Here is a 12,579-nt window from a genome sequence, read left to right as displayed (position 1 = left end):
TCCAACCACGCATTTGAACCACAGGGTCCACCCATAGCAATTCTACACAATACTAGCAATAATTCACAACAAAAACTATGGAACAAAATAATTGACTGATCAACTTATCCATGGTAGAAATTTCAAAAATAGTGCATAAGAAAAAATGAGCACTAATGATGAATAAATCATGAATAAACAGAAAAAAAATACTCATTGAAGAATCGTAAGATGTGAAAAACTAATGGAATAGCAAAGCAATCAAACAATCAACAGATGAATAACAGATCAACGAGGTTGCCAACTATTAGCAGATCATGAATAACCAGAATCAGATCACACCAAAGTTTGATTAATAAACAGATGATCAACAGATAAACAAAGTTGCCAACTATTAGCAAATCATAAATAACCAGAATCAGATCACACCAAAATATGAACAAAATCCACCTCAAAAACACATTAAAACGATAATGGCACATCAAAAGAGGCAAAAAAGAATCGAACCTCACAACACAGTGCACAAAAAAAAACAATATCACTATGAGCATGCCATTCAAGGTAAAAAGCCCAAAACTGCAGAAAAATTGAAGAAAATAATAAGAAACTAGACAACAAACCTGTGAATAATCCTTCAGTTTAATCAGTAGAATAAACCAACTTGACCCTGTTAAAGTTGGGTTTTGATATTCCATATAATATCTTAACAGAAAAACCGTTTATTAACTATGGGTATTCTCTAATGCAAAATCAAATGTTAATAGCAAAACCCTGTTAAACTTCTAGAGAGAGATCAATGAAACCTCCAACCACAATGTCGAGAGATAGACCAAAATCATCTCAAAATTCTAGAGAGAGACTCAAACCCATCTGAAGATTCAATAATATCTAAAATGAGGCTGACCAAAGCCAGACTCAAAAATTGTAGAGAGAGAAACAAAGAAAACAAGATCAAGAGAGAGAAGGATGAGCGTACCAGGTATCCTCCGTCCAGAGAGAGAGAGTAGGGCTCCTGGATGGCGAGAGCGACAAGGAGAGAGTGAAGTTTGGGAGAGGAGGAGAGAAGTTGCAGAGCTGTATCTATGTGGGCCGAGCGGCAACGGTAGGTTGAGATTGGGGTTGAACCTTGGTGGGTCTGAGATTCTGAGGGAGCATTAGAGAGAGAGAGAGACAGACAGTGTCGCTGGCTAGGGCAGCCGTTAGGGAGACTGTACGCAAGTTTAAATTGGGGATGGGATGAGGGTTCATTTTGGGGAAAATTACAAAACTAAACCCACCACTGCACTTGCTATGCAAGTTACCCATTAATCTTTTACTCTCACTATTTTTCCCCAAAACAATATGTTTTAGCAAATACACCCAATCATCGAAAAAATCAAAAAAAAGGCAAAACTACTTTTACTTTATCTTTTACCCCAGCCTCTCTCCTCCCATACTTTACCGTTTTCTCCTCCCATACTTTACCGTTTTCCCACGCTCTCTCTATTTTTTCTTTCCTTGATAACTAATTTTTAATTGCAAGAGGTCCCACAGTCAACAAGCACACTCATGGCTCGAGCTTCTTCCCTTTTCCTTGCACTCTCTCTTGCCCCGAGTTCTCTCCCTCTCTCTCTCCCTCTCCCTCCTAGAAGGATTTTTTTGCTTGAATCTTACCATTTCTCTCTTCTACTGTCTCCTTGAATCCCGGGCCCGATCTCTCAATGTGAAATAGTTATCAATTTTTTTGGCCCAACCCAAACCCCCATAGCCTGAACTTAATTTTTAGCTTGATTTATTAATGATGGTATTTGGTTTCCCTCCCTAAGCTACAACTCAACTAGAGCTCTATTGCAAATTATTTGTGATTACAAAACGGATTTAGCCATCAAATCCATCTGCTACTTAAAAACATTGTCACCACCACCTAAAAGCAACACGTAACTCTAGTTCTCATTATTAGCTAACATGAAAAAAAAAAGTTGAGGGACAAAGAGAGAAAAGGGTCCAACAGTAGATTAAGTGCTCTGGCACTATATAAGTGCGCTCCGGCAATGGAACACTATGGAATCACAATGCTCTGGCACTGTGTAAGTGCGCTCCGACAATGAAACATTCTGGAATCACAGCACTCTGACAATGTGTAAGTGTGCTTCGGCAGTGGAACACTCTGAAATCACAGCGCTCTGACACTGTGTAAGTGCGGTCCAACATTAGAACAACACTCTGACACAGTGTAAGTGTGCTCTGGTAGTGAAGCACTCTAGAGTCACAGCGCTCCGGCAATGTGTAAGTGCGGTCTGACAGTGGAACACTCTGGAATCACAACGCTCCAACACTGTGTAAGTGCACTCCGGCAGTGAAGCACTCTGGAATCACAACGCTCTGGCACTGTGTAAATGTGTTCTTACAATGAAACGCTTTGGAATCACAACATATGTTATGCTCAAGGGAGTAAATATGCTCGAGGAAGTAAGTGTAGAATATACTCCTGCATGAGCAAAAAATCTTTTAGCTTCAGTTCGATATTGTCGCTTTCAATTATTGATCACCATCTATTGTATATTCTTATTTCAAAATTGTATACTATCAAATCATTTATTTTTCATACAAGGAGATTTGAACCATTGGATGTGAAATCCAATAGATTAAAGTGTGTCACAACGTTTGAGAATTTTTGTTTTGCACTTTGTAACCTAAGATGACACATCCCCAACCACCTGATTTCAAATCTAAAAGGCAATGATGATTGTGATCTGCTTGTATAAGAACTAAATGGTCTCATTATATATATTTCTGTTCATTTCACATTCGACAAGTGGGGAGCCACTCAATATACTAATACAACGAGTTACATTGGACTTTTGTGCAAGAAAAATATTTACATTGGTCGTAGCCACTTTCAAAGGTCATCCCTCTATTGATCACCATTTATCCATTGATTTAGATGGTGATGAACTTGTGACTTGGATTTTGTGGGTGATGAAGTTAAAAGGAAACTAAAAGGATAATCAGCCATGAAATAACCAAAAATATTGATGCTAATCTATAGAAAGGCAAAGTACCATCAAATTAAGTCAGCCATGAAATAACCAAAAATACTGATGCTAATCTATAGAAAGGCAAAGTACCATCAAAGTAAATCAAACCAAGAATAAAATATTATACTAGTAACCATGAAAGCTGAAAGTAAACCGAGTACCACAAACTTAACCCAAACCATGAATGTAAAGCAAGAGAGAATATACATGAAAATATAGAGAAGATGTATCATGGTAACTAAGAAGTTATTGGCTTTTTTATTGGTAAATTGTGGGTATAAGGGAGCAAATCGTATTTTCATATTGTTTTAGGGGCGTATATAAATCACTCAATAAAATATGGATATTGAAATTCATAGAAATATGAATAAAGCCATTGCTAGATATGAATTATGTATTATACTTATATCTATTTTATTTGTTCGATTGTACTTTATAAAAAAAAAAGCGGGAACATCGCACGACTCCCCATCTTTCGATCTCTCTAATGTTGCTCTAAAAGGGCAATATCTCGTGATAGGGACTAAACCACGAGTCCTAAATCTCTCTCTCCAAAATGGAGTTTCTCTTTATAGATATGCAGGTACCCCAAATGCCAAGTTCCTTATCTAAGCTTGCATTTGCAGATAAGAAACACCTGATTTTCTTGAAATCGGGTTTAGGAATATTATAAATTTAAGAAGTTCGTGAAATTATTGTTAAGATTTGACGTTTTACAGGAATGACGAACTTAGGCTTATCAAACAGCTTCAATTGCAGAGAATAAATTGCATAATCCTACGAAATTAAGTTTAGAAAAGGATTTAGTTTCAGATAAAAAGTTGTAGAAAGTCAAAAAGCAGTGAAATTAAAACTACATATGGCAAAGAAGGTTGTGGAATTAGAACTAAGAAATGACACCAAATAAAGAGAAAATTCGCATAAATCTGAAGATAGTAAAAATCTAATCTTTCTTATCGTTTTCTTCCTGAAAATGAAAATGTTCCTTCTCATATAGTACTCCTAATTTTCATTTCCAAAGCTCTGCATCTTCTGATTCATCATTATCAGATGGCTCAACATCGAGTCTTAAGACAACATAATCCAAAGAAACCTGGTTTGGGCGAATAATTCTTTTTCTATGAACCTTCAAAGTAGTGGTACCTCATCACCCCCTAGAAGAAGAAGAAGGCTTCAAAGCCCTAGTCGGAGTGAATATGGAGAAGATGGGTTGAAATCCTTGATATATTTGAGTGCTTTGAGGGAGAATTAAGGCAAGGGAGCCATGAGAATGCTTATTGTGATGAATTGCTCCGGCAAAGTGGGAATATGGGAAACCTTTAGGAGGGTACTTGGAGAAATTATTCTGGAGGACTGGAGGGAAATAATTGATCCATGTCCATCACTCTAGAAAAAAAAACTTTTGTTTTGTCAGATTGAACCATAATAGTTCATTTATTTTTCAAAAAAGTTACAATAGTATGGGTTCTCTTTAATGATCTTGAGAGTTTAGTGTAAAAAGGGGGAGAGAATCTATTACCAAGTTCAAAGCTCAAGGTGAGTTTGATCAGTTGAGAGAGCCAAAAAAATATTTCCAAACCAGAATTCTTTACATGTTTAAATGAGGTATGAAATCAACAATTAATAAAGAAACTGAAAAGTTCATATAGCATTTGAATTTATTCGGTTTCAAGAGTGTCTCAGCATCGCACAAGTTGTGGACTAGTGTATACATAATTTTTAGTCCAAACTTGAGGGTTATTCGTGATGACTGCAATTCATAGTGTTTTAAATTTGGCTTTCAAAACATCATGTCCTAATGGTACTCGTGTCCCTAAACCCCAAACGACAAGGTAGGCGCCTAAACGCACCACTATCATAAAATCTTTCTCATTGTTGGTTTCTATCCGCCCAAAGGAGAGCACGCGTGCACACTCCAACGAGCGTGCAGTGCACGCGGACCCTCCGCGGTTGTTTAACAGTTGTTTGCACCAGAGATTGATAAAGAAAGATTGATAAAGAAAGAAACCTCAATCCATGAATTGATACTAGCCTTGTTGGAAGTAGAATAAGATCACAACAGTTTAAAATCATCCATGCTTCTATTTCTCTCTTTGTTTCCCTTTATAATATATCAATCGGTCTTCTCTTCCACTGCCTCCATGAACTCCCCATCTCTCTCGAGTGCAGCTATGCCGTTTGGATTCATGTTAAAATGCAGCTCAATGCTGCCTCTGCCCTCTCTAGCTGGGAAAGCAAACAACTTGCCATCATACCTGTTATCGTATCCCACGCGCACACCCAGGGGCGAGCTTCCCATCCCCACACCTGGAGATGCGAAGAACCGTGTAGAATCAAAGAAGGTTGGAACCTTTGTATTGGTCTCCAACCATGAGCGTATTTCCTCATTAGTCTCCTTTGCTATGGCATCATGAATGAGCTTAGCCCCCCAGCCAAGGTCTCTACCCAGAAGCTCTCTTGCTGTGGTCCTCAAGCAAACCAATCTGATAGCATTTCCAAAGAAGTAGGTAGACAGGGGTGGGACCAACCTTGAACGGTATGACACTGACAGAGAGCACCATGTCTCTTGTGCTTCCGGAAGCTCACGAGCAGGAACGATGGCACGCCAGACATGGGCATAGAGGGCTAGGAATGAGGAGATTGGTGAATTGGCCTCTAGAATTTGGGAGTTAGCCTTAGCTTTGAGGTGGGATATTGAGTGGGCTGGGAAATAGAAGATTCGATCATGAAAGGGCTGGGGGGAGGGCTTTCGAGGTGGGGAAAACTGTCAATTGGAGGGTTGAGGCACACTGGGTGTTTGGTCGCAGGGTAGTGCCGCTCAATGATAGGCGGTCGAGATAAGGTATGGGCTTTGCCCTTGTTGTTGTTGTTGTTGTTGTGTCTTGAGAGCTCAGACCATGAGTTGAAGAAGTTCCAAAAGGAGGTCCCGTCACCCACCACGTGATTCAAGGAGCACCCAATGAAGAGCCCATCGGCCAGCTCAGTAACCTGCAAGGCGGTAACAAAAATTTAAATGGTGAAATTTCCTCCTGTTTTACGTACATGAGGATATGTTTATGACAGTCTTAAATTAATATGAGTGCTAAAAACTCCAATTTCATGTAACAATCCTAAACTTTCAAAAAAAAAAAAAATTAATACATGACAATTCGTTTGAACATGATGGTCCTTAGGGACCATCGTTACTTTTAAAAGCTTTTTTTTAAAAGCTTTGTGTTTCCATGCTCTTGCCACGTCCACTAAAGGACGTGGGCTTTAGGTGTTTAAAGCGTAAACTAACGCTCACACTTGTAACATAATAAAAGCTTTAGGTGTTTAAAGCGTAAACTAACGCTTACACCTGTAACTTAATAAAAGAATAAAATAATATGTTAGTAGAATTTAAATTCAGAGAGGTGAAGACTCCTACCTTAGAAAACTTATGAGATTTTTCTCTCTGGTCGAAACACAGTGAACTCCTCTCTCGAGCCGAATTTTTATCGGAAGCTCCCTCTCAAATATTTATGTGTAAGTGACATCATCTTCCTGAAAAATAATCTATTTTTAATAAATAGTGATATTTCCGTCCAGGATCTTTATTTTATAAGTTTTGTGTGTAAGTGACCTCATTGTCTCGAAAAATAATCCATTTTTTTAAAAAATGAAATGAAATAATTATTTCTGCTTATTATCATGAATTTTAGGCGCGATAAATTTTATGCGCACATGACCTCATTATCTTGAAAAATAATCTTTTTAATAAAATTTGTGATATTTTATTTATGTTAGAAATTTTTAATGCTATAAATTATGAAAAATAAATTTATTTATTTTTCTTGTCTATTGTTAGAAATAAATGTGATATTTCTGCTTTTAGTAAAATTGTGATATTTGTTTCTACTGTTTTGAATATTTAGACATTGTAAAATTCATGTGCAAATGACTACCTTATTATTTAAAAATTGACATTTTTGCAATTGATTATAGTATTGTTGTGAAATGTTTATTTGTTGATATCCGATAAATTGTGATAATTCCGTATTCTTGAATTTCTATAAGAGTTTTTCTATACATATTAAATTGGCAATTATGCTAGAATGCCTTTACAAACTGCTACCTTTCTAAATTTGAGCCCAAAATATTTGATTGGTTATTTTTGAAATGTTATAAAGAGTGACTATTATTAATGGTTTAAGTGAAATTCATATTAATGATTTCAGTGATATGTTAAGTACATGATATTTGCTGCTTTCGAATGTTTAAAGAGATTTAGAAATAATTTAAGTATGCAAGTGGACTCATCCGGTTCGCCGGTGAGGTATAAGTGGACCTACCCGAGACGTCGATAGGGATTAAGTGGACTCTTTCGGTACGCAGGTGAGGTATAAGTGGACCTGCAGGGATTAAGTGGACCTATCTGGGACACCGATAGGGATTAAGTGGACCCATCAGGACGCTGATGGGGTATATAGGTGACCTACTTGGGACGCCAGTAGGGTATTTTGTGAAATCCTTTGAATTATGCACGACCGTTAAAGTGTTATGTGCATTTCAATTATTTGGATTATACTTAATTATGCATTTATTGAAAGTGAAACTGTTGATGCATTTCTATTAATAGATCTCATTTTGGAAAATACTGATATCTTTCAAACATGATTATTTTAGGATTATGATGATCACTTACTGAGTAGCCAAACTCATCAAACTATGGTAAACATTTTTTCAAGATAACTGCGGATTCATTTTGAGTGCTAGTCAAGATCAACCTTGGAAGATATTGTTGTTGTGCTAGCTTTCTTTATTTACTTTGTAAGACCTCGCCACTGTAAATTTGTCCTATCAAGAGTTGTATATATGTTTTGGACTGTCACATCTCAAGAATATCTGTATTGTAAATTATTGGGGTGTGACATTTCATGACTGAGCTTTTAAACACAACACATTCGTAGATCATTTTTAGGGCATTAGTTATGTGTGACACAGCACTATGGCGTTGACAAGCACAAAAAACTTCATACACACCTGGCCAAGTTCAAATTCAGTCGAAAGACGTGCAACCCATACAACGTGAACTGTCAAGAAATCTCAATCAAACATCAAACTCATGTGACATAAAAGAGCCGAGACAGGAAGACGTTTAACCCGTAGGACGATAAAAAGATGGGTATCCAATCTCAATTCATAATCAAACCCGTGTGACGCAAAAGAGCTAGAGAAGGTATAAGACTGTCCATCAATGCTTGACATAAAACTGCTCAAAGAGTTCCATGGTAGCATGAGCTTAAACTGCTTACCAAACATGATTTTCAAAATTCTCACCCATCTTCAAAATTCCACATACATATTCCAGTGAAGTTTTCAAAAACTATAATTTCTTTGGCTAAAAAGTGGTCTGAAACACTATATCTATTTCAAAATCCTACAGGTTTTCAAAGGCGAACAAAAAGTTCAACTAGCCAGGAATTTATCATTTATTCTAAAAAAAATCCATTCGAATGGAAAACCACATCCTAAGAAAAAGACCTAAAGTCGAAGATGACTACATTAGCACCCCAGGTAATATTGAAGTGACTATAGCAAGGAGTGTGGCCGGCTTAAAGATAGCATAGTTTCTAATGACCGTCGATTTGGATCTCGAGTGTCGAAGACGTATCAACCCCACTGACTCAAATATAACAATGCAAGTTCGATGTCTTATAGATCGAAAGCATATTGGTCATTCAAAAGTATGATCCATCAAAAATAGTTTCATCCTCATCGTGTCACAGGTGTTTACTTCTTTGTCATTCATCTAGTGCCCCAGGTAAATGTCAAAAAGGGGCAACTGTACACACACCCCTTAAAATTCTGGCTAAGAGAATTTCTAAAATTCTTGACTTTGAGTCCAAGGAACCACACAAACCCTAATAGATCATAGATGACATAAATCTAGTAGAATTATCCCAAAACTACCCAAAATTTATTCTAATACCCTCACATAGTCACCATAGAAAATAAGAACAAATTTTGAAATTTGAAAAATACCTAAAAATAAGGAAAAAAAACCCTAGAAAATTTCTTGAAAATTAGGAAAAATCTCCAAAATTCCTAAAAAAAAACCAAAAAATAAGATTTTACCTTTGGCGATCCCCAAAACTTTAGAAATTTAAGAAAAACCTCCTCCAAACCCAAGAAAAGCCTTGGTAGACCTTACTTAAAAATCTCGAGCTTTTCCCTAGTCTTAGGAACCGTAGAACTAGGTGAAAGACCATTAGATCTACCAATTCTAGCAAGCGAAAGTCATCCAAAAAGAGTTGATGGCGCAAATCAGAAAAAGAGCCTGATCCAAGCCAGAAACTCTAGGTTTTGGGTCCCTGAAGGTAAGTACTTCTTTTGTGCTTAACTTAGTTTTATTTCTTCATTTAGTTCTCTATTTTACTTTATTTTTTTTGAAAAATTATTTATTAGATTTAGTTAATTTTTAGAAAAAAAAATTTAAAGATCAAAATACAGATTCAGAGTAAATGTAGTGGACTCAAAAAAAGACCGGATCTTTTATAGACTGCGATGTTTTTTAGGCTATAATTTGAGCGACCCCACCTTCTCAACTTTTTCACTTATCTTAACTCAATTTTACAAAGATTTAAGTTGACCTCTTAAAGAGATCGGCACAAACTTAAACCGTCCAACTAATCTCACAAAAGCAATGGAAAAGTACTTCTAGAAAAATTGATTAATTGTAAAGGACATTAAAAAGAAATATAAAAAGAAAGCAAATATAAAAAAAGAGATTATGACGAAAAAAATACTCGCCAACCAAAAACATCCGAATCATATACCAAACTTTATATAACATCCTCGTATATTTTATTAATTTTTTGGATTTAAAAAAACAAATTTGTACAGCAAGCTGTACATACAATTTGGGGCAAATCGGCTTAGCTCACAAAGTGAAGCCGGGTAAGTTAGTTGAGTCCGGATAAGTTAGTTGAGTCCGGATAGCCTTGGCCAAATCCCAAAACTCTCGCTCACCTAATAAATTAAGGGAAAGTATATAAAAAGATCATTTATGGTACAAGGTGTGGCTAAAAGAATCATGATCATTACATGTGAAATTGGGTGGCTGCATTCATTCCATTGAAGCTCAAAATTCAAAAAAAAAATTATTACCGAACTTTATGATACATCCAAACTATAAAGTTTCATATAAGATGGTTGTAAATAATTGTAACCATAGTAACTTTATTTTACGTGATACCACCCCTATCCTATGCGTAGTTATAAGAGAATGAAAGTAGGAGATGAAAGCTTATACCTGAACCGCAAGCAACGGGAGGAAGCGGCCTTCATGAGCCATAGCTCCGTTATGAAGAAAGAAGGACCTCACCACAAGGGGGGGACATATGGAGAGACGAGGATGTCATCTAAAGTAATATGGATCGCCTTGGCATATACAAACTCCACTCCAGCATCGTTGCAATGGATGGTGATGGAGCCATCGGGCTTTGAGGCCAGGCGCCCGGCCAGCGGAAAGAAGTAGGAGAGGCACTCCGACAGCGAGGCCTTGAGCCTGTGTAACACAGAGTCCATAGAAGAAGAGGAGAACTCGGAATTGGGATCGGGATCGGGTTTCGGTAGGACGAGGCCCTCTTGGATGTAGCCACCGGTGAGCAGGTGGTGTTTCGAAGGCGCCACCTCTAGCTGCTGCTCCTGAGATGCCTTGGCCGGAGCAATGGTGCAGGAAGACACCCGACTCACCTCCTCTGAATCACCCATATCAGCACTGCTTCCTCTCTCTCTCTCTCTCGGTTTACTGGCCCTGCGTCTCTCGCTTTCTGCCCCAAACTCTCTCTCTTTTTCTCCCTCCTGGTGTCCATCCACCAAGGATTACCAGATATTAATGGTGCTAAGACATCCCTTCCATTTCAGCATCCTTTTTTTTTTATTTTTTGTACGTATTTCTTTTTGGTTTACTATATGTACTGAGTCGTTCACTGTCAATTGGATGCTGAGTTTGGTTCATGGGGGAACCATTTTCGCATGATCATTATTACCATTTGTCAGTTATTTTTTAAAGGAAAAGTTTATGTAGAGACGAAGCTCCAAACAATCAAATTGGTGCCTACCTCAAATATTTCACTTGTTTTTTATGCTCAATTCTCCTCAAGTTGCTCATCTTGATATCAAGATGCATGGACATGAGAAAAAAATGGATTTCAAGTTTTAGAAATAATGCATCTTGTAATGCATTTTTTGACGGTCAATTTTTTAGATTTTCAAGTATATATTATTGTATATAGGTGGACTATTTACACCTACAGAAAGGCCACAATTACATACAACCAACATTATATCAAGGGTACAGTTGGCATACGGATGCATCCGCAGCTGTAGAGGTAAAGTGCACCTTCAAATTTTATCATGGTATATAATTTTGATGTAAAATGTTCTTAAGATTATCACAAAACCTATTTTTATATCTAATTATAAAATTTTAAATTTCAAAAATGGTTAAAATTAAGTAGACTTATAAACATATGACAATTTTGAAAATAGACGCTGTAGATAATATATTGTAAAATACACTATTTTTGAGACTTAAAATCTTTTTATTTTTTATGGTCATACATCTCGACATCGAGATGATCAATCAAAGGGTTTTTCAACATTAAAACTACCTTTGCAGATGGATTTTTGAGATGCATCCGTAGTTCTACATTATAAAGTTGTATCCTTATAAAAACTTTTTATTTGTATCAAATATACTTTCCCTATATATTATACATATGAAAAGTGAGGAAGTTTGTGAACAAGTTTGAATTAAGAAATAAAATATTAGGCTCAGATAGTCTACGACAGCTTAGACCACGCGCAACATGCGTCCTTTAAAATAGGTTTGGTGGCAAATGCCGTGAAAATAAAGCATGTCTTTTAGTTTATGGTCCTTACGGTACATATGCTATTTTGAATGAAATTTTTTATAATAGTAATTGTTTTCTTGATAACAAGTTTAATTAACGTGCATCTAAAAACTTTACATTCAAAAAAGGGTGCGGTTTGTATAGAGCCTCGGCTCTAAACAATCAAATTAGAGTCTAGCTTCAAATACTGTTGAGAAATATGGTTTCAATACTAAAAATCTTTTTGATAGCCTTAAAATATATTTTCATATTTATTTATAAAGTTTAAAGCTTAAAAAATATTGTAGATTGAGAGATTTATAAAAACTTGAAAATTGACGATAAAAAAATGTGTTACAAAACACACTATTTTCAAAAGTTAAAATCTATTTTTTTCTCATGTCCATGCATCTTGATGTCGAGATGATCAATTTGAGGATATTTGAGCATCAAAACAACCTCTTCCATTGAAAATTTTGAGATAGGCTCGAATTTGATTGTTTAGAGCCTTGGCTCTATATAAACATTTCCCTTAAAAAATGAGGCTATTTTTATAAGAAGAAGCATATACACAATTTACTCCCTTAGGAGCACATAAGATGTTGGATCTACTTCATTAGTCCACCCTCCTCACGGAAACCAAAAACATTTTGTTATTTGAATAACATTTGTCCACTCTCCTCACCGAAACCAAAAACATTCTGTTATTTGAATAACACGTG

At 36.4% G+C, this 12,579-nt stretch overlaps 2 protein-coding genes across 23 annotated transcripts in view; both read right to left on the bottom strand.

Annotated features, from left to right (window-relative positions):
- Positions 1-1,301, bottom strand: part of LOC105420810 (AP-2 complex subunit sigma-like) — a 34,540-nt gene extending 33,239 nt beyond the window's left edge. For 20 of the 22 annotated variants that reach the window (XR_016042080.1, XR_016042078.1, XR_016042081.1 and 17 more), the window contains exon 1: positions 956-1,301. The gene's annotated coding sequence lies outside the window, so the exon portion shown is untranslated. The remainder of the gene's footprint in view (positions 1-955) is intronic. The other 2 variants (XM_088848856.1, XM_088848855.1) reach the window with 1 other exon arrangement.
- Positions 1,302-5,079: 3,778 nt separating this feature from the next.
- On the bottom strand, positions 5,080-10,786 carry LOC18434016 (putative acetyltransferase At3g50280). The gene is made up of 4 exons (XM_088850568.1): positions 10,345-10,786; positions 10,273-10,288; positions 5,847-5,984; positions 5,080-5,760 (listed from the first exon to the last, which is right to left on the bottom strand). The coding sequence occupies exons 1-4, from the start codon at positions 10,731-10,733 to the stop codon at positions 5,110-5,112; spliced, it is 1,194 nt and encodes a 397-aa protein (XP_088706694.1). The 5' UTR covers positions 10,734-10,786; the 3' UTR covers positions 5,080-5,109.
- Positions 10,787-12,579: the final 1,793 nt, after the last annotated feature.

This window comes from Amborella trichopoda, chromosome 10 (genome assembly GCF_054954075.1).
Source record: "Amborella trichopoda isolate Santa Cruz 75 chromosome 10, AtrichopodaSantaCruz75HAP2 v2.0, whole genome shotgun sequence".
Lineage (NCBI taxonomy): Eukaryota > Viridiplantae > Streptophyta > Magnoliopsida > Amborellales > Amborellaceae > Amborella > Amborella trichopoda.
The sequence above is the reverse complement of the archived record's forward strand: the minus strand, read 5'-3'. Positions and strand labels throughout refer to the sequence as shown.